The following is a 21,887-nucleotide window of genomic DNA, read 5'->3' as shown; positions in this document are numbered from 1 at the left end:
GGGTGGGGCAGTTGATGTGCTGGTGAAGGTTGTGAAATGTCCGTTTGAGATTCACTCTGTTAAAATCTCCCATAACAATGAGTGCGGCATCTCGGTGAAGTGTTTGTTGATGTGTGAGAGCCTCATGTAGCTCACATAAGGCAGTGTCCGAGTCCGCGTGAGGCGGAATGTAAACAGTGCAGGCAATGACCGCAGTGAATTCCCGAGGGAGATAGAAAGGGCGACACTTAACGATCAAAAGCTCCAGATTGGGCGAGCAAGAGCGTGTGAGTGGGGAGATGTTTGTGCTGTCGCACCATCTGTTGTTCACCATCAAACACACTCCACCACCTCTTTTCTTCCCCGACTCCATTGTCCTGTCCATGCGGTAAACCGAAAAGAACCCCGTCGGCTGCACGCCGTGGTCTGGTATCGCTGGGTTCAGCCAAGTCTCGGTGAAGCAGAGGAGGTTGCAGTCCCGAATGTCTCTCTGGAACTTGATTCTGGCTCTGAGGTCATCAAGCTTGTTCTCGATGGATTGAACATTGGCTAGCAGGATACTGGGCATGGGTGCGCGGTGTGCGCGAGCCCGTAGCCTGTTCCTGATGCCGGCTCTTTTACCTCGAGGCCGTCGCTTAGGGTCGCGTCCTTTGTTCTCTCTCAGGATCTCCTTTGGCCAGTTTGGGTCCGGAGTTAAACATGGTGAAATGTTCGTGTACTGCAGACCAATAGAAACCAAAGTGTCTCTACTGTAGCGGATTCGTGTGTTTTGCATGATGCCCATGCAAGATTATCGCAGATATAGCAAAAAGTGACGAAAAACTGCAAAAAGTGGAGAAGTTAGGGCAGAGCATCCAGCACGGCAGCCGACCTCACCGGCGCCATTTTAAGTTTTTCAGGCCCCTCTTCTGTGGAACCAGCTTCAGTTTGGATTCAGGAGACAGACACTATCTCTACTTTCAAGATTAGGCTTCAAACTAAAGAGCAATATGTGTAATTTGTGATGACTGAATAAAACTTAAATCATTTGGCCTAGTAGCTGCCTACCAATGACACTGCTTTAAATATAATTGCATTTGAGCTACAAATCGAAAGTAAAATGTAATTCTGCTTTTGTTTTCAGGCACATAGTTACAACAAATTTTTATTCATAAAAAAATAAATTATTCAAACATTGTGTTTGATGATAGCAGCAAAATGAAATGATCACAGTGATTTCTTAAACAAGATGTGACACGCTTCAAAGTCTTAAACTCAGAAAATTCAGGAAAAGAAAAAATATTTTTTTAAAAACTGAGGTCACATATTTAATGACTAAAGTACCGATGTATATTTTAGCAAAGAATTACAGGTTAAAGTTTGCATTTGTTTCAGTTTTGTTCAGATTTAGTCTGTAAGCAGGTGTCTTTATGGTAGCTGACATGAGAGCAAATGATCAAAGGATTTAAACAATAAATTAATAGTGAGTTATGATAAATAAAGCGATAATAAGAGATGACTTTATTCTCATAAACTGTCAACAGTAAATTGAGCATGAGCCAGCAGCCCACAACCCTCTTACTCTCATTTCCTCTTTACTAATGCACTGCCTTGTCTAAGTTTCAACATCAAGCACCTGCATTTTACAAAGATTAGACCTTTATATATGATCCGGATTTTGGTCAGACTCAGTCCATAAAGTAAAGGATTACAGAGCGGTGGGCATATGAGCCAATATAATGATAAAAAAATACGCACCATATTTGGGACGTGTTTCATGTTGGATCTACTTTGTGCAGTTTCGAAGAAGGAACCACATGAAAAGTTGAGCAGAGAAGCGAGGTGAGGCGTGCAGGTGCTGACGGCTTTCTGTCGCGTCTGTTTGGATCCAGAAAAACAGACTTTGAGGATCCTCATGTAGGTGTAGAGAATCAGAGTGACAGAGGATATGGTTATGAAAATAGCACCAAGTATTCCATAGATGTTATTGACTGTGGTGTCAGAACAGGCCAGTTTAACAACAGAATAGTTGTCACAGTACACTTTGTTAATGATGTTCCCACACAGCTGCAGAGGAGCACTCAGAGAAATCAAAAGAGTGATTCCAAGAAATGAGGAAAACCACGTTAGAACAATGAGCATGGATACCTTGCATGGACTCATACGTGTGTGATATTGAAGAGGAAAACATATTGCAAGATATCTGTCATAAGACATGACGGCTAAGTTACTGAGCTGCAAATTTGCATAAGAGTACACACAGAAGATCTGCAGGAAGCAGAGAGGAGCAGAAACAGTGTGAACATCAGAGAGGATCTGAAGCAGGAGGAATGGAAACAGCCCTGTGCTACCATACAGCTCATTCACAAACAGGCTGCACAGAAACATGTACATAGGTTCATGTAAGCTTCTGTTCACACAGATAACCACAATCAGCAGGACATTGGCAGTAACAATAACAATATATAAAAATGCAACAACTGTGAAATATAAATATTTCAAAGCCCCGCTGTCGAGGTAGGCAGTGAGTGTGAAATATGAAACCTGTGAAGAGTTCATCATGATCCTCTTTTTGTTTTTACCATACATCACTTAAACTGTGCACAAACGGAGCTACATTTAAGGATGAGAATCACCCAACAGCGGCCTGATTGTAAGTCCCTCCCAACTGCACTGAATCACTTCTTGTTTTATCCTTTTCACTGCAGCAGTATGACGTCATCATCAGGGGACACACCGGAGAGATTTTAAACTAGTGGTTTCGAAAACGCAAATGGGCCTTCAGAAAAATGTATATTTGTCTTTTGTTAGAATAGAATAGAATAAAATAGAATAGAATTGAATAGTACTTCATTATCTTGGTTGCCCCATGCCAACTGTGTCATGGTCCGCGGCCCGGCGTCCGGGGTGCTGCTGGGATGTCCACGCCCACGAGCGTGGCTGCTAACCCCACACCTGCATCCCATCCCAGGCGATCACCAGGTGGACTATTTAATCCTGCCCTACCTGCTGCTCCACGCCAGTCCGTAGTCGCCTCTCAGCGATCACAACTTGGCGTGTTTTTGTTTTCGAGCCACCTGCCTGTCCACCTGTCCGCCTGAGATTTGGTTCACATTCAGCTTCGCCGTCTCGACCCCTTTTGGAGCTCCACCCCCCTCTGGTTCACTCGGCCCGGCTATCACCGTGAGACGCACACTCCACCTTCCCTCGTATGCTGCCTTTTTTCCGCACCCCAGTAATCTGTCTCTCTTTTTGTTTTACAGCCTCTCACAGCCCCGCTCTCGGCGTTCCCTGTGCGGTCCCTCGGTTTCTTCTGGTTTCATACGTTGTTTTTCTGGCTACCCTCACGGGACACCTTTAGTTGCAATAAAAATTACTTTCTTTATTCGCTCCTACCCTAGTGTGTGTGTTCTGCTACTGGGTCCTGCCTGCGCTCGGAACTTCGGTTCATGACAAACTGTGCAGGAGTGAAAAAATATAGATAAATACTACAAACATCAGCAATAAATAGCAAACATGGACCTAGTTTTCCTGAGACAGGAGGATCAGGTGATGACCTCCAGGGGTGTCAGAGGGCAGCCAATGATGTTTTTGGCAGTGTTAATGACCCTCTGTGCAGCCTTCCTGCTCTCAGTCGTGGCCCCTGAGGAGAGCACTCTCCACTGAGGAGCAGTAGAAGGCCAGCAGCAGCTTCTGGTCCAGGGTATTCGTCCTCAGGACACAGAGGAGGTACAGCTGCCGCTGGGTCTTCTTTTCCAGGGCGATGCTGTTGTGGGTCCAGGTGAGATCAGCTGAGATGTGGATGCCCAGAAAGTGGAGCTTCTGAACCTCAAGTTTTGTGGTTTTCCACAGGCGATCAGCTTTGCAGCACATTTGCCTAAAGCTGCGGATAGCTTCTGTGAACCAGGGCAGGGATTAAGCACTACTGCCTTTTCTGATTTAAGAGGAGCCACTTTATCTAGAATTTTTTGACACTGCGAGTTGAAGGAGGCCACATATATCTATATCATCGGTTTCAGATAAATTATGGCCTCCGCTGTGTGTTGGGCAAAGTCTAGTCTAAGAGAGTAAGAAAATGAGAAGCAGCGTGACATGAACTGTCAGCAACATGGAAATTAAAATCCCCCAGCAGAAGGATTCTTTCCAGCTTGATGGTTGAGGATAGAAAGTCCACAAACTCCACTAAGAAACTCCTGGCTAGTCCCGGTGGCCTATAGATTAAGATCACATAGAAGGGATAAGTCCTATTGAGCTCCATCATCTGAATTTCAAAAGAGTTAAAGGAAGGGGGTTTTCACCAGACAACAGAAAAAGGAGTTTCTAGCAATAACTTCCAGCCCACCTCCACGTACTGAAAGGTGCAGTGTGGTTAGACAATTACAGTCTGCTGGGCACAGTTCACTAAAATGAACACGTTCCATATTCTGCTGCCAAGGTTCGGTTAGGAACATAAAATACAAGTTATTCCGAATAAAAAGGTCTCAGTTTTTTGCGCTATTGGGGGTCTGGGGACCCAGAACCGGTCAGTATCTGGTGTGACCACCATTTGCCTCATGCAGTGCAACACATCGTCGCATGGAGTCTATCAGATTGTCAATTGTGGCGTGTGGAATGTTGGTCCACTCCACTTCAATGGCTGTGCGAGGTTGTTGGATATTCGTGGGAACTGGTACACGCTGTCGTATACGCCGGTCAAGCACATCCCGAACATGCTCAATGGGTGACATGTCCGGTGAGTATGCTGGCCATGCAAGAACTGGGACATTCTCAGCTGCCATCTGCCCTGAACAATGTGAACCATGATTCATCCGTGAAGCGCACACCTCTCCAACGTGCCAGACGCCATCGAATGTGAGCATTTGCCCACACAAGTCTGTTACGGCGACGAGCTGGAGTCAGGTCAAGGCACCGATGAGGACGACGGGCATGCAGTTGAGCGTCCCTCAGACGGTTTCTGACAGTTTGTGCAGAAATTGTTTGGTTGTGCAAACCAATTGTTCCAGCAGCTGTCTGGGTGGCTGGTCTCAGACGATCTTGGAGGTGAACCTGCTGGATGTGGAGGTCCTGGGCTGGTGTGGTTACACGAGGTCTGCGGTTGTGAGGCCGGTTGGATGTGCTGCCATATTCTCTGAAACGCCTGTGGAGACGGCTTATGGTTGAGAAATGAACATTCAATGCACGGGCGACAGATCTGGTTGACATTCCTGCTGTCAGCATGCCAATTGCAAGCTCCCTCATTGCTTGTGGCATCTGTGGCATTTTGCTGTGAGACAAAACTGCACATTCCAGGGTGGCCTTTTGTTGTGGGCAGTCTGAGGTACACCTGTGCACTACTCATGATGTCAGATCAGCATCCTGATGTGGCACACCTGTGAGGTGGGATGGATTATCTCAATATAGCAGATGTGCCCACTACCACACATTTGGACTGATTTGTGACCACTGTTTGGGAGGGATGGTTATATTGTGTATCTGGAATGAATTTTAGGTCTCTACGTCCATCCCATGGGGAATGGGAGCAAAAACAAAAGTGTTGCGTTTATATTTTTGTTCAGTGTATAATCCCCCAACAGCTTGTGTTAGAACAAATGACCAGACATCCTCCAGCTTCTGTCTCTTGAGGGGCACCAGGCAGGGATGCCCACTCTCCCCTTCACTGTTTGCAATTTTTATTGAACCACTAGCAGCAGCAATTAGACAGAATTCAGTAATTAAGGGCATAAAATGCAAGAATGTGGAACATAAAATCAGCCTTTATGCGGATGATGTGTTACTCTTTCTCCAAAATTCACAAACCAATATCTCTGGGGTGATTGAATTGATAAACTCTTTTGCAAGAATATCAGATTACTCAATTAACTGGTCAAAATCTACAGTCCTACCGATTAATTGCTCCCTCCATAATTCCTCTTCTACACCACTGCAATCGGGAAATATAAAATATTTAGGTATTAATGTTTCTCCCAAGCTTGCAGATCTAACTAAATTAAACCATATCCCACTTTTAAAGAAGGTAGAAGATGATCTGGCTAGATGGAAATGTCTACCCATATCACTCATGGGAAGGGTTGCCGCTATAAAAATGATGGTCTTACCAAAAATAAATTATTTATTCTCAATGATCCCAACTAAACCGCCACAAGATTGGTTCAGATCTCTAGATTCATGTATGTCCAAATTCCTTTGGAAAAATAAACCCCCACGTATAAGCTTAAAAACACTACAAAAGACCAAGGATAAAGGAGGACTAGAACTGCCTAACTTTCAGCACTACTTCTTAGCCAACAGGCTTCAGTTTATCTCAGGATGGCTAAAACACACCCTCTTAGATGAACCTTGGCTAGATGTAGAACAAGCACTCTGCAATAATCTAGAGATCTCAGACCTACCATTTATCAGCTCAAACATCCAACGACATGAATGCTTTAAAAGCATCAACATCAGCTCTTCTCTGACAGCATGGTGGGAGTTTCTAAAATTGACGGCGTCTTCATTAATCCCATGCGAACGTACACCTATCTGGAACAACCCTGACATATTACAAAACAATAATATGATAAACTTTTCAGATTGGAGTGGTAAAGGAATCAAATATTTAGAACATATACTAGAAGGAACAGAATTTATTTCATTTGACGGACTAGTTACACAATATGGGATCAACAAGAAAAGATTTTTAGAATATCAACAAATTAAATCCATAGTAAAAAAGAAATTTAAACCGGGTCAAGTTGAACTACAAACACCACCAAGTGTGGTTCAATTTCTTACTCTTAAACCCCCCAAATTACTATCCAAAATATACAGAATGCTTTCTAAAACAGATGAATCAATATCACTTCCTATTGCAAAATGGGAAGCGGATTTATCAGTTAACTTAGACCTAAACTTCTGGTCTCAGACTTGCTTAAAAACTTTTCATCTAATCAGAAATCCCAGTCTTCAATTAATTCAATACAAAATATTACATAGAGTGCACTATACAGGTCATCGGATGTTCAAGATGGGCTTTACGTCTACCAACAACTGCTCACACTGCCAAACCAATTAACCGGACAATTATATCCACGCTCTTTGGTTCTGTCCACCAGTTCAGAAGTTTTGGCGCGAGATATGTGAAGACTTATCAAAGTGTCTGAAATGTAACATTCCAACTTCCCCCTTAGTGTGTTTGTTGGGCAGCTTAGATAATGTCACTTCAGAAAAGAATATCGCCCATATGGTTTTCACTGCCCTATGCATAGCCAAGAAAACAGTCCTCATGAACTGGAAAAATAAAAATAATCTTAATTCTAACCAATATAGAAATTATCTATTAGATTACATTAGTCTTGATACAGCCTCTGCCACCACATCAGATCAATTGCTCTGGGCTCCTTTGATCAGCTCCATCACCTAGTGGGAGTGGGGTGGGGGGGTCATAGTTTGGTCCCGCCTTCACTGTTGTGATTGGTGTGGGGGTAGGGACAGGCTTAGGGCGTCGGGGGGTTCCCCGGAGGCATCTTCCTTGCGGGGCTCAACCCGGGGTAGCGGTCATGTCCGGTTAGGGGCTCTGTTGGCTCTCAGGTGACTGTTTCCTCGCGGCTGCATGCAGCGGGACTAGGGGAGGGTCTGTGCTGACGGACGTGGGTTACTGACCTGGTAGCCTGGCTGCCCCTGGGTGGGTCCGGGATGGGCGTGAGGTTCTGGGGGCGCTCCGTCTCTGGGCTGGGGCTCTGGCTGGGCATCGGGGCCTTGGGTCCTGGTTTGTGTGTTGCTGGGGTTGTGGGCGGGTGGGTGCATGGGGGCCCAGCCCTGGAGCAGGATGCCGCCGGTGCATCGAGCCACCTGGGGGGCTCTTCAACTGGTGGGGGAGATTGTCACATCTTGCAGGAGCTTTCCTCCCCTCAGGGGCTCCCTCTGCAGGAGGGGGAGATACAGGAGAGGTGGAGGAAGATCTCAGCATGGGTGTTTATTGTCTTATGTAGTCTGGAAGATGAGTGGATGGTGGGGTGGGTGCAGTTTTCTCTGTGGTGGGGTCGGGTGGACTGTCCCGGGCTCTGTGGGGCCGGGAGGCGCTGCTGTACTGGGCCCCGGTCTGGATGGGCCTGGGCCCCCTTTCCCTGGCGGGTAACTCAGACACGGTAACTTCGGTCACTCAGACACAGCTGGCTGCCGGCGGAGCTCATGGGCGCGTCACTGCAACTCCCCCTGGCTTCTGCTCCGCGGCTGCTGAGTGAGCCCTCATCTGGGACTCTCCTCAGCTCTTTCTGGGACAGTGGCGCGGCTGCCCCTCTGTTGGTCTTCCTTGGTCTCTTGTGTTCTGGGGGCCTCTGGATGTCTGGAGTTTTGATCTCCTCCATACCTGCTTCATACCCTGGAGGACGGGGCTGTGGCCCCCCCACACCCTCTAGCAGATCATTACATGAAGGAACCTTTTAAAAAAACAAAAAACAAGCGCGTCCATGCTCACAGGTGTACACACGGGTGATCACACCCACAAACTACACCCTTTTTGGCTCCTACCTCAAAGCACACTGTGTTCTGTTGATCTTATGTGCTGCACAATAATGTTTAATATTTAGTATTTACTGTCATATTCCCATATATCATTGTGATGTTGTTTATTCTATTACTCTTGTTCTCTTCTGCTTGTTTTCTTTTTTCTTTCTCAGCAGGTGATCCAGGTGATTGATATATGCATTTTTTTTCTTTTTTTTTCTTTTTCTGCTCATTCTGTTGGTTTTTGGTTTTTGCCCTTCTCCCCCGTCCCTCTTCTCAGCTGTTTCTCTTTCCCCCAGTCAAGTCTGTCCCGTATTCAGTAAGTGAAAATAAAATAAACAATAAAAGGTGAATCAAATGGACCATTACGGCAAGGCTGGGATGGTCAGTTTGGTAAAGTAAATCCGTTGGGCATCTTTCTTTGCCTTTAGACAATAATTCTGATGGCAAAAGAGCCAAATGGGACAGGCAAAAAAAAAAAGAAAAAAAAAAAGAATGTTTTCATTAATCAAGTTCGTGATTAAAGGTGAGCCTTTGTTAAGGTTGTTTAGGTCCTAAAAATAAATCTAAAGACAGAGGCAAGCAAAGCCCACAATCCAAAAGAAACAGAGAAGACTAAGAATTCCAGGAATAATGAAGGTAGTCACAATCAAGTTAATTACAAATCGGGAACACAAGAGAGGCAGGAATAATATAATGAATATAAATCAGAATCCAGAGAACCAGAATTGGAGATAAAATATCTGAATTTCAGGAGTGAGACCATGCCTCCAAACAAGTGCCTTCCGGTTCTTATCTATATGATCCCCCTAGGAAGCTGTTCGTTCTCCCACGTACACCTTTTGAGAAGGTTTTTAACACAGCTTATCTCACAAGAGTAACATTATTTGGTAAATGGTAAATGGCCTGTATTTATATAGCGCTTTTCTAGTCCCTAAGGACCCCAAAGCGCTTTACATATCCAGTCATCCACCCTTCCATTTGCTTTGCTCAGCTCTGCTTCATCGCATCCCTTTCAGGCAGTCCAAGAATATCGAACACAATGAATGTCATTGCGGTGCTTCAGGGAGTGCTGAATGCTGCAGACCATCGAGGGAAACTTTCGAGCAGTTTTCTCGCCGCACAACAATCCAGTCTGCTTCGTTGATCCATCTAGTCATCTCCTTTCTGCTAAATCCATTTATGAAGTAACTCCAGCTGCTCACCACCTCCACGAAGTTCAGCAAGATCAACCACCAGCAAAGCTCACAGCTCCACTCACATTGCTCGGAAACAGGCCCACTGGCCGGGCCAGTTAGCCGAAAAGCCAACGGATGCCAACACAGGACCCAGAAGCCACGCTGTACCCACGCTTACGTAAGGTCTCCAGAGTAGCTCGGTTTCAACTGCTTCTTAACCTACTTAACCAAATGTTAATCCAAAGTCTTCTTCATGCAGAAGCAAATGAAAGCTCCAATTGAAAAAGCTACTGCGTACTTTTTAGCTCCACCCACTCGTCAGTGCCAGGTAGCAGGGACAAGCTCAGTTCTGTGCACCTGCCTCCTAGCTTTTCCACCACCATCCAATGCTTGAAGATGATCCTGATATCACAAATGGTAAAAATGATTCCTTTGAGATGCTCTAATGTCTTCTGAGTGTTTTGCACAACTTCATTCAAAACACTGAAGTTATAGTGAAACAGAATCAGCGGAGAGGTCAGGTGACTAGTTAAATGGCGTGTTGAGACCAAATGTAAAGGCAAGTTTTCTTTCACGGCGCCATCCATCTTCATCCGCTTTATCCGAGGCCGGGTCGCGGGGACAGCAGCCTAAGCAAAGAGGCCCAGACCTCTCTCTCCCCAGCCACCTCCTCCAGCTTATCCGGGGGAACACCAAGGCGTTCCCAGGCCAGCCGAGAGATATAATCTCTCCAGCGTGTCCTGGGTCTGCCCCGGGGCCTCCTCCCGGTGGGACATGCCTGGAACACCTCACCCAGGAGGCGCCCAGGGGGCATCCTTGTCAGATGCCCGAACCACCTCAGCTGGCTCCTTTCGATGTGGAGCAGCAGCTGCTCTACTCTGAGCCCCTCCCGGATGGCCGACCTTCTCACCCTATCTCTAAGGGAGAGGCCAGCCACCCTTCAGAGGAAGCTCATTTCTGCCGCTTGTATCCGCGATCTCGTTCTTTCGGTCACTACCCACAGCTCGTGGCCATAGGTGAGGGTAGGGACGTAGATCGACCGGTAAATTGAGAGCTTCGCTTTTACACTCAGCTCCCTCTTCACCACGATGGACCGGTGCAGCATCCACATTACTGCAGCTGCAGCCCCAATCCGTCTGTCGATCTCCGGCTCCCTTTCATGGCGCCATTTCGAATAAAGTCTATACAATAAATATTCAAATGTCGTGATGTAAACACCTTCAGTGACTTGTGTGAATTCATTTTTGTTCCTTCATAAATGAGTACAGCTGATTGTTTGACTTTTCCTAGTCTCACATGTGTTTGATCTAATTATTTATTGAATTGTAGTTTACACATTGATTTCTTGTGATCATATGAAGTCTCTGAGGAGGTGAATTGAGCACTCATAGCTTAAAAGATTGGGCGACCTGATAATTTTTCCACCTGTGTTTTCATGAAGGATTTTTTTTCTGACCCTTGGGGCATTCTTTCAGTCATGAGGTCAGTGTGCCACAGTGGGCGTGTTTTCAGAACAGAGTTTGTGAAGAAGCAGAAGCAGAACTTTAGCTCAGTGGGGAGTGATTCAGGGGTCTGAGTACAATGTCATAACCCACGTTGCCTAAGCACTCTGTTGAATGGTAAGCGCTGGACATTTACCATGATGGATTATCATCAGTGAAATTCTTCCCCAACTGTTTCATGTCTGTTGCTTTGTTGGAGTTTCACTGTTTTGAAAACCTGTGGTTATATGATGTGATGATAAATAATATGGATCCTGCAAACAGTATTACCTTTGTTTTTTGAATGGAGAGGAGGATGACGGTAAACTCATCTCAGAGTTCATTCTTGGTGTTCAGTGCCTATTTTGACAGCGGGCATTTGAAATATTTATTTTTTGTGATCGTTATGTCTTTATATTTTTTAATCATTACTGCCAATGTCCTGCTGATTGTGGTTATCTGTGTGAACAGAAGCTTACATGAACCTATGTACATGTTTCTGTGCAGCCTGTTTGTGAATGAGCTGTATGGTAGCACAGGGCTGTTTCCATTCCTCCTGCTTCAGATCCTCTCTGATGTTCACACTGTTTCTGCTCCTCTCTGCTTCCTGCAGATCTTCTGTGTGCACACATATGGAACTGCAGAGCTTGCTAACTTAGCCGTCATGTCTTATGACAGATATCTTGCAATATGTTTTCCTCTTCAATATCACACACGTATGAGTCCATGCAAGGTATCCATGCTCATTGTTCTAACGTGGTTTTCCTCATTTCTTGTAATCACTGTTTTGATTTCTCTGAGTGCTCCTCTGCAGCTGTGTGGGAACATCATTAACAAAGTGTACTGTGACAACTATTCTGTTGTTAAACTGGCCTGTTCTGACACCACAGTCAATAACATCTATGGACTCATTTCCACTCCTCTCGTTATCCTATGCCCTGTATCTCTGATTCTCTACACCTACATGAGGATCCTTAAAATCTGTTTTTCTGGATCCAAACAGACCCGACAGAAAGCCGTCAGCACCTGCACGCCTCACCTCGCTTCTCTGCTCAACTTCTCTTTCGGCTGCTTTTTTGAAATTCTGCAGAGCAGGTTTAACATGAACAGTGTAACCAGCATGCTGAGGATATTTTTATCATTATACTTTCTAACATGTCAACCTGTATTCAACCCTTTAATGTATGGACTGACCCTGTCCAAAATCTCTCTCACCTGCAAAAAACTACTCTGTGCTGACATGTAACACCCTGTTATTATATCCGTGCTAATAGTAAAACTAACTGCAGCAAATCTTGATGTATGAACAGATTTCATGAACTGAACACAGTAAAACCTTTGATGTCTTCATAGTTAAAAAATGAAACAAAACAAAAACAGGCAAAATTCTGCAGGTGCGCTACAAATAAGGGTTTTAATATGTGGTACAGTAACTCTGGTAATCTGTTTCATTTTGAACTGTTACAGTGAGTGATGTTTAGTGGTGCAAAGGATCAAAAGTCTCATAGTTTGGATTGGATCACGTTTTTTTCGTCACTGATCGGATCAATTTTCAGATCAGCAGAAAAAAAAAGAAGACAAAAATGTAATTCGCCATTTTCTTATTTAAGTATTTTTTGCCTATTAAAAAACATTCAACTCAAGACTCATTTCACGCAATTATATAAAAACAAATTAAGATGCAATATAGGGCAGTACAGTGCTGCTGAGGTCCTTGGGATGGGAGGTCTTTGGTACCGGTACCACACAGGAGGTCTTCCACAGCTGTGGTACTTTCCCCAGTGACAGGCTCAGGTTGAAGGGATAACCTAGGATGCCACACAGTTCATCTGCGCAGCACCTCAGGAGCCTGGAGCTGACGCCATCTGGACCTGCAGCCTTCCTCACCTTGATCTTGCGAAGCTCGTTCCTCGCTTGAAGTGCTGAGATAGTAAGAGTGGATTTTGGGGGAGTGGTGTGTATGTTGGAGTCCACAGAAGCCTGGGGTGGGTGTAATGACTGGGAGCTGGGAGGTGTGAAGTCCTGAGATGAAGGACAGGACGTCCCTGAAGATGAAGGAGATTGCAGCAGGGGGGGACGATGCTGTGGGAGGGGTGGGTGTTTGATCAAACCTTTTAAAATATTTATTTAGGTCATTCACCCACCCCAAGTCTCCTGCAGCCTGGGGGGTTGGTTTTTGTCCTGAGATTGTCTTCAGGCTGTTCCAAAGCCCTCTGATGTTGTCCTGTTGCAGCTGCTCTTCCATCTTCCTCCTGTAGTTTTCCTTTCCTTGCCTTATCTTCCATTTCAGCTTCTTCTGAACAACTCTCAGCTCCTGTTTGTCTCCAGATCTAAAGACTCTTATTCTCCTTGAGGAGAGCCTTAATTTCAGGATTTATCCATGGCTTGTTGTTAGAAAAACACCGTACCTTTTTGATGGGTACGGTGTTGTCCACACAGAAGTTCATGTAATCTGTAATGCAGTCTGTGATGCTGCTGAGGTCATCCTCCAGGGGGCTGCAGAGGTTGTCCCACATAGTAGAGCGGAAACAGTCCCTCAGGGCCTCTTCAGTCTCTGCCGACCATTTCCTTACTGTGCGTTTCACTACTGGTTCCCTGTGTACTAGAGGTTTATACACAGGCTGGAGATGAACCAGATTGTGATCTGAGCCCCCCAGGGGAGGGAGAGGTGATGAGCTGTATGCCTCCTTGGTGTTGGCAATGTTTTATTGTCTCTGGTGTGGCAGGTAACATACTGGGTGAAGGTGGGGAGAGTGGAGGACAGGGAGATGTGATTAAAGTCCCCAGAGATCAGGAAAAGGGCCTGAGGGTGCTGTGTTTGGAGTCTGCTGGTTACAGTGTGCAGGACCTCACAGGCTGCTGCAGCGTTAGCAGAGGGTGGGACATACACAGCTATTAGCTATGAAAACTCTCGCGGTACGGTCTCATGCTAACCGCTAGCAGCTCAATGTCCTTACAGCATAGCGTCTCTTTGATAGATAAATGACCAGAGTTACACCATCTATCGTTCACAAACACAGCCAGACCCCCTCCTCTCTTCTTACCACTCTCCGTTGTTCTGTCGGCCTGGATCAGATGAAAACCATCCATGTTTACGTGTGAGTCCGGAGTTAGCGCAGTTAGCCACGACTCTGTGAAGCACATCAGGCTGCACTCCCTGTAGCTCCTCTGATGTCGGGTAAGGGCTGCCAGTTCATCTACTTTATTGGGGAGAGATCTCACATTCCCCATAATAACAGATGGAATCGCTGGCCGGTACCTCCTAACTTTACTGCGACGCCCGATCCCGGCCCGAGTACCGCGTCTTTTCCTCCTCACCTCACGGGGGATGTTAGCTTGCTCGGCGGTAGGCAGGGCAGCGGAGGCTCCGAGGGCTAACAGCTGCTGTAAACAATGGGAGGTCGGACCTCCACGCGCTCTCCGGACAAAGACGCTGTAAAAAATGTAATAACGAACACCATTGTCCATAGAATTCTGAGCTCCATTGTGGGGGACAGCAGTCCACAATAGAAAAACAAAAACAATAAACACAAACAACAAAGAAACATATATTAAAGAGAAAAAGAAGGATTTGTTCAGGTCGGAGCTGCTGATACTGGCTGCCAGCCAGACTTATTTCCACTTCTCTCACCACAATATCGGCTGTCTCTCTGATTCTCTACACCTACATGAGGATCCTGAAAGTCTGTTTTTCTGGATCCAAACAGACCCGACAGAAAGCCATCAGCACCTGCACGCCTCACCTCGCTTCTCTGCTCAACTATTCATGCAGTGCCTTTTTTGAAATTGCACAAAGCAGACTTAACATGAAACATGTCCCAAATATGGTGCGTATTTTTTTATCATTATATTGGCTCATATGCCCACCGCTCTGTAATCCTTTACTTTATGGACTGAGTCTGACCAAAATCCGGATCATATATAAAGGTCTAATCTTAAGTAAAGTCTAAATGCTTGATGTTAGAACTTGGACCAGTCAGTGCAACAGCAGAGAGGAAATGTGGAGAGGATCCAGGCTCCTTCTGTCTTCTGTATATGCTCATGCTCTGTGTTTGAAAACAGTTTACTGTTAGCCTATAAAATAATTTTAGAACGTAAAACTATGTTTCAAATACTTTCATTTTTGCTTTGTTTATTCTCTTTTTCTCATTTTTCTCAAAAATTTAAGTTAAAAATAAAATAACTGTACAACAAAATACACAAATACACAATATAGAACATATATAAGAATATATGAGGAAATATAGAACAGTAACAGCAGCTGTACAAATACTAAATGCTAATGAAGAAATATAATGTCCAGGGTTGTGCAATCCACATGTGTAAGTGTCTTGTGCAGTGCAAATATGCTTAAAGTGATTTATTTAAGTAACTTGTGATAAAGTGATTCGATTAGATGACCACACAGTGTAGTTGTGCAGTGGCCACAAGTGTAAATAAATGTCCAGAAAGTCCAGTGTGTGTGTAAGAACCATATGTGTGGGTCAGTACTGTGTGGTGGTGTGATTGAGAGACCGTATCGCCTGCGGGAAGAAGCTCCTCCTCAGTCTCTCTGTGTTGGTCTTCAGGGAGCGGAATCGCTTTCCTGACCTCAGCAGAGAGAACAGTCTGTTGTTGGGATGGCTGAGGTCCTTCACCATCTTCCTGGCCTTGGTCCAGCACCGCCTGCTGTAGATTGAGTGCAGGTCAGGGAGCTCGGAGCGGATGGTGCGCTCAGCTGACCGCACAACCCTCTGTAGAGCTCGTCTGTCCTGCATGGTGCTGTTCCCGAACCAGGTTAAGATGTTTCCCGCCAGGATGCTCTCTATGGTGCACGAGTAAAAGTTCCTGAGCACCTTGGAGGGCAGTTGGAAGTCTCTCAAGCGTCTGAGGTGGTAGAGACGCTGTCGGGCCTTTTTCACCACGGTGTTGATGTGACAGGACCATGACAGGTCCTGCGTGATGTGAACTCCGAGGTATTTGAAGCTGTCCACTCTCTCCACTGGGCACTCGTTGATGACGGGGGTCTGGTAGTTCCTCTCCTGCTTAGTGCTGAAGTCCACTATCAGCTCCTTTGTCTTACTGACGTTTAGAAGGAGGTTGTTCCTCTGGCACCAGTTCTCCAGATTCCTAATCTCCTTCAGGTAGGCCGTCTCGTTGTTATCAGAGATCAGATCCAAAGTCTTCTTCATGCAGAAGCAAATGAAAGCTCCAATTGAAAAAGCTACTGCGTACTTTTTAGCTCCACCCACTCGTCAGTGCCAGGTAGCAGGGACAAGCTCAGTTCTGTGCACCTGCCTCCTAGCTTTTCCACCACCATCCAATGCTTGAAGATGATCCTGATATCACAAATGGTAAAAATGATTCCTTTGAGATGCTCTAATGTCTTCTGAGTGTTTTGCACAACTTCATTCAAAACACTGAAGTTATAGTGAAACAGAATCAGCGGAGAGGTCAGGTGACTAGTTAAATGGCGTGTTGAGACCAAATGTAAAGGCAAGTTTTCTTTCACGGCGCCATCCATCTTCATCCGCTTTATCCGAGGCCGGGTCGCGGGGACAGCAGCCTAAGCAAAGAGGCCCAGACCTCTCTCTCCCCAGCCACCTCCTCCAGCTTATCCGGGGGAACACCAAGGCGTTCCCAGGCCAGCCGAGAGATATAATCTCTCCAGCGTGTCCTGGGTCTGCCCCGGGGCCTCCTCCCGGTGGGACATGCCTGGAACACCTCACCCAGGAGGCGCCCAGGGGCCATCCTTGTCAGATGCCCGAACCACCTCAGCTGGCTCCTTTCGATGTGGAGCAGCAGCTGCTCTACTCTGAGCCCCTCCCGGATGGCCGACCTTCTCACCCTATCTCTAAGGGAGAGGCCAGCCACCCTTCAGAGGAAGCTCATTTCTGCCGCTTGTATCCGCAATCTCGTTCTTTCGGTCACTACCCACAGCTCGTGGCCATAGGTGAGGGTAGGGACGTAGATCGACCGGTAAATTGAGAGCTTCGCTTTTACACTCAGCTCCCTCTTCACCACGATGGACCGGTGCAGCATCCACATTACTGCAGCTGCAGCCCCAATCCGTCTGTCGATCTCCGGCTCCCTTTCATGGCGCCATTTCGAATAAAGTCTATACAATAAATATTCAAATGTCGTGATGTAAACACCTTCAGTGACTTGTGTGAATTCATTTTTGTTCCTTCATAAATGAGTACAGCTGATTGTTTGACTTTTCCTAGTCTCACATGTGTTTGATCTAATTATTTATTGAATTGTAGTTTACACATTGATTTCTTGTGATCATATGAAGTCTCTGAGGAGGTGAATTGAGCACTCATAGCTTAAAAGATTGGGCGACCTGATAATTTTTCCACCTGTGTTTTCATGAAGGATTTTTTTTCTGACCCTTGGGGCATTCTTTCAGTCATGAGGTCAGTGTGCCACAGTGGGCGTGTTTTCAGAACAGAGTTTGTGAAGAAGCAGAAGCAGAACTTTAGCTCAGTGGGGAGTGATTCAGGGGTCTGAGTACAATGTCATAACCCACGTTGCCTAAGCACTCTGTTGAATGGTAAGCGCTGGACATTTACCATGATGGATTATCATCAGTGAAATTCTTCCCCAACTGTTTCATGTCTGTTGCTTTGTTGGAGTTTCACTGTTTTGAAAACCTGTGGTTATATGATGTGATGATAAATAATATGGATCCTGCAAACAGTATTACCTTTGTTTTTTGAATGGAGAGGAGGATGACGGTAAACTCATCTCAGAGTTCATTCTTGGTGTTCAGTGCCTATTTTGACAGCGGGCATTTGAAATATTTATTTTTTGTGATCGTTATGTCTTTATATTTTTTAATCATTACTGCCAATGTCCTGCTGATTGTGGTTATCTGTGTGAACAGAAGCTTACATGAACCTATGTACATGTTTCTGTGCAGCCTGTTTGTGAATGAGCTGTATGGTAGCACAGGGCTGTTTCCATTCCTCCTGCTTCAGATCCTCTCTGATGTTCACACTGTTTCTGCTCCTCTCTGCTTCCTGCAGATCTTCTGTGTGCACACATATGGAACTGCAGAGCTTGCTAACTTAGCCGTCATGTCTTATGACAGATATCTTGCAATATGTTTTCCTCTTCAATATCACACACGTATGAGTCCATGCAAGGTATCCATGCTCATTGTTCTAACGTGGTTTTCCTCATTTCTTGTAATCACTGTTTTGATTTCTCTGAGTGCTCCTCTGCAGCTGTGTGGGAACATCATTAACAAAGTGTACTGTGACAACTACTCCATTGTTAAACTGGCCTGTTCTGACACCACAGTCAATAACATCTATGGACTCATTTCCACTCCTCTCGTTATCCTATGCCCTGTATCTCTGATTCTCTACACCTACATGAGGATCCTTAAAATCTGTTTTTCTGGATCCAAACAGACCCGACAGAAAGCCGTCAGCACCTGCACGCCTCACCTCGCTTCTCTGCTCAACTTCTCTTTCGGCTGCTTTTTTGAAATTCTGCAGAGCAGGTTTAACATGAACAGTGTAACCAGCATGCTGAGGATATTTCTATCATTATACTTTCTAACATGTCAACCTGTATTCAACCCTTTAATGTATGGACTGACCCTGTCCAAAATCTCTCTCACCTGCAAAAAACTACTCTGTGCTGACATGTAACACCCTGTTATTATATCCGTGCTAATAGTAAAACTAACTGCAGCAAATCTTGATGTATGAACAGATTTCATGAACTGAACACAGTAAAACCTTTGATGTCTTCATAGTTAAAAAATGAAACAAAACAAAAACAGGCAAAATTCTGCAGGTGCGCTACAAATAAGGGTTTTAATATGTGGTACAGTAACTCTGGTAATCTGTTTCATTTTGAACTGTTACAGTGAGTGATGTTTAGTGGTGCAAAGGATCAAAAGTCTCATAGTTTGGATTGGATCACGTTTTTTTCGTCACTGATCGGATCAATTTTCAGATCAGCAGAAAAAAAAAGAAGACAAAAATGTAATTCGCCATTTTCTTATTTAAGTATTTTTTGCCTATTAAAAAACATTCAACTCAAGACTCATTTCACGCAATTATATAAAAACAAATTAAGATGCAATATAGGGCAGTACAGTGCTGCTGAGGTCCTTGGGATGGGAGGTCTTTGGTACCGGTACCACACAGGAGGTCTTCCACAGCTGTGGTACTTTCCCCAGTGACAGGCTCAGGTTGAAGGGATAACCTAGGATGCCACACAGTTCATCTGCGCAGCACCTCAGGAGCCTGGAGCTGACGCCATCTGGACCTGCAGCCTTCCTCACCTTGATCTTGCGAAGCTCGTTCCTCGCTTGAAGTGCTGAGATAGTAAGAGTGGATTTTGGGGGAGTGGTGTGTATGTTGGAGTCCACAGAAGCCGGGGGTGGGTGTAATGACTGGGAGCTGGGAGGTGTGAAGTCCTGAGATGAAGGACAGGACGTCCCTGAAGATGAAGGAGATTGCAGCAGGGGGGGACGATGCTGTGGGAGGGGTGGGTGTTTGATCAAACCTTTTAAAATATTTATTTAGGTCATTCACCCACCCCAAGTCTCCTGCAGCCTGGGGGGTTGGTTTTTGTCCTGAGATTGTCTTCAGGCTGTTCCAAAGCCCTCTGATGTTGTCCTGTTGCAGCTGCTCTTCCATCTTCCTCCTGTAGTTTTCCTTTCCTTGCCTTATCTTCCATTTCAGCTTCTTCTGAACAACTCTCAGCTCCTGTTTGTCTCCAGATCTAAAGACTCTTATTCTCCTTGAGGAGAGCCTTAATTTCAGGATTATCCATGGCTTGTTGTTAGAAAAACACCGTACCTTTTTGATGGGTACGGTGTTGTCCACGCAGAAGTTCATGTAATCTGTAATGCAGTCTGTGATGCTGCTGAGGTCATCCTCCAGGGGGCTGCAGAGGTTGTCCCACACAGTAGAGCGGAAACAGTCCCTCAGGGCCTCTTCAGTCTCTGCCGACCATTTCCTTACTGTGCGTTTCACTACTGGTTCCCTGTGTACTAGAGGTTTATACACAGGCTGGAGATGAACCAGATTGTGATCTGAGCCCCCCAGGGGAGGGAGAGGTGATGAGCTGTATGCCTCCTTGGTGTTGGCAATGTTTTATTGTCTCTGGTGTGGCAGGTAACATACTGGGTGAAGGTGGGGAGAGTGGAGGACAGGGAGATGTGATTAAAGTCCCCAGAGATCAGGAAAAGGGCCTGAGGGTGCTGTGTTTGGAGTCTGCTGGTTACAGTGTGCAGGACCTCACAGGCTGCTGCAGCGTTAGCAGAGGGTGGGACATACACAGCTATTAGCTATGAAAACTCTCGCGGTACGGTCTCATGCTAACCGCTAGCAGCTCAATGTCCTTACAGCATAGCGTCTCTTTGATAGATAAATGACCAGAGTTACACCATCTATCGTTCACAAACACAGCCAGACCCCCTCCTCTCTTCTTACCACTCTCCGTTGTTCTGTCGGCCTGGATCAGATGAAAACCATCCATGTTTACGTGTGAGTCCGGAGTTAGCGCAGTTAGCCACGACTCTGTGAAGCACATCAGGCTGCACTCCCTGTAGCTCCTCTGATGTCGGGTAAGGGCTGCCAGTTCATCTACTTTATTGGGGAGAGATCTCACATTCCCCATAATAACAGATGGAATCGCTGGCCGGTACCTCCTAACTTTACTGCGACGCCCGATCCCGGCCCGAGTACCGCGTCTTTTCCTCCTCACCTCACGGGGGATGTTAGCTTGCTCGGCGGTAGGCAGGGCAGCGGAGGCTCCGAGGGCTAACAGCTGCTGTAAACAATGGGAGGTCGGACCTCCACGCGCTCTCCGGACAAAGACGCTGTAAAAAATGTAATAACGAACACCATTGTCCATAGAATTCTGAGCTCCATTGTGGGGGACAGCAGTCCACAATAGAAAAACAAAAACAATAAACACAAACAACAAAGAAACATATATTAAAGAGAAAAAGAAGGATTTGTTCAGGTCGGAGCTGCTGATACTGGCTGCCAGCCAGACTTATTTCCACTTCTCTCACCACAATATCGGCTGTCTCTCTGATTCTCTACACCTACATGAGGATCCTGAAAGTCTGTTTTTCTGGATCCAAACAGACCCGACAGAAAGCCATCAGCACCTGCACGCCTCACCTCGCTTCTCTGCTCAACTATTCATGCAGTGCCTTTTTTGAAATTGCACAAAGCAGACTTAACATGAAACATGTCCCAAATATGGTGCGTATTTTTTTATCATTATATTGGCTCATATGCCCACCGCTCTGTAATCCTTTACTTTATGGACTGAGTCTGACCAAAATCCGGATCATATATAAAGGTCTAATCTTAAGTAAAGTCTAAATGCTTGATGTTAGAACTTGGACCAGTCAGTGCAACAGCAGAGAGGAAATGTGGAGAGGATCCAGGCTCCTTCTGTCTTCTGTATATGCTCATGCTCTGTGTTTGAAAACCGTTTACTGTTAGCCTATAAAATAATTTTAGAACGTAAAACTATGTTTCAAATACTTTCATTTTTGCTTTGTTTATTCTCTTTTTCTCATTTTTCTCAAAAATTTAAGTTAAAAATAAAATAACTGTACAACAAAATACACAAATACACAATATAGAACATATATAAGAATATATGAGGAAATATAGAACAGTAACAGCAGCTGTACAAATACTAAATGCTAATGAAGAAATATAATGTCCAGGGTTGTGCAATCCACATGTGTAAGTGTCTTGTGCAGTGCAAATATGCTTAAAGTGATTTATTTAAGTAACTTGTGATAAAGTGATTCGAT

General features: G+C 45.4%; 3 protein-coding genes and 2 pseudogenes across 7 annotated transcripts; 2 read left to right on the top strand and 3 right to left on the bottom strand.

Annotated features, from left to right (window-relative positions):
* Nucleotides 1-1,646: 1,646 nt before the first annotated feature.
* LOC146694754 (olfactory receptor 11A1-like) lies at nucleotides 1,647-2,517 on the bottom strand (annotated as a pseudogene).
* An 8,871-nt stretch (nucleotides 2,518-11,388) lies between these two features.
* LOC146694752 (olfactory receptor 11A1-like) lies at nucleotides 11,389-15,048 on the top strand. 3 transcript variants are annotated; one of them, XM_085431050.1, is made up of 2 exons: nucleotides 11,389-12,003; nucleotides 14,708-15,048. In XM_085431050.1, the coding sequence occupies exons 1-2, from the start codon at nucleotides 11,403-11,405 to the stop codon at nucleotides 15,046-15,048; spliced, it is 942 nt and encodes a 313-aa protein (XP_085287176.1). In that variant the 5' UTR covers nucleotides 11,389-11,402. The 3 variants fall into 3 exon arrangements, with proteins under 3 accessions (XP_085287176.1, XP_085287177.1, XP_085287175.1); XM_085431051.1 differs by having other exon boundaries at nucleotides 11,389-12,062; nucleotides 14,767-15,048; XM_085431049.1 differs by having other exon boundaries at nucleotides 11,389-12,193; nucleotides 14,898-15,048.
* LOC146694753 (uncharacterized) lies at nucleotides 12,280-13,800 on the bottom strand (annotated as a pseudogene).
* Nucleotides 15,049-17,785: 2,737 nt separating the features above from the next.
* Nucleotides 17,786-21,444, top strand: LOC146694750 (olfactory receptor 11A1-like). 3 transcript variants are annotated; one of them, XM_085431053.1, is made up of 2 exons: nucleotides 17,786-18,400; nucleotides 21,104-21,444. In XM_085431053.1, exons 1-2 carry the CDS (start codon nucleotides 17,800-17,802, stop codon nucleotides 21,442-21,444), a joined length of 942 nt encoding a protein of 313 aa, XP_085287179.1. In that variant the 5' UTR covers nucleotides 17,786-17,799. The 3 variants fall into 3 exon arrangements, with proteins under 3 accessions (XP_085287179.1, XP_085287180.1, XP_085287178.1); XM_085431054.1 differs by having other exon boundaries at nucleotides 17,786-18,459; nucleotides 21,163-21,444; XM_085431052.1 differs by having other exon boundaries at nucleotides 17,786-18,590; nucleotides 21,294-21,444.
* On the bottom strand, nucleotides 18,714-20,196 carry LOC146694751 (uncharacterized; the record flags this gene model as incomplete). The annotated part of the gene is made up of 1 exon (XM_085429695.1): nucleotides 18,714-20,196. A coding segment is annotated over one exon (876 nt), but the record flags the coding sequence as incomplete, so codon positions are not given.
* Nucleotides 21,445-21,887: the final 443 nt, after the last annotated feature.

The sequence above is a fragment of the Copadichromis virginalis genome, linkage group LG14 (genome assembly GCF_057382275.1).
Source record: "Copadichromis virginalis isolate Kocher_CV1m ecotype Utaka linkage group LG14, C_Virginalis_male_GT1.1, whole genome shotgun sequence".
NCBI classification, from domain to species: domain Eukaryota; kingdom Metazoa; phylum Chordata; class Actinopteri; order Cichliformes; family Cichlidae; genus Copadichromis; species Copadichromis virginalis.
Note: the sequence above shows the minus strand (reverse complement) of the source record. Positions and strands in the feature narration are given on the sequence as shown.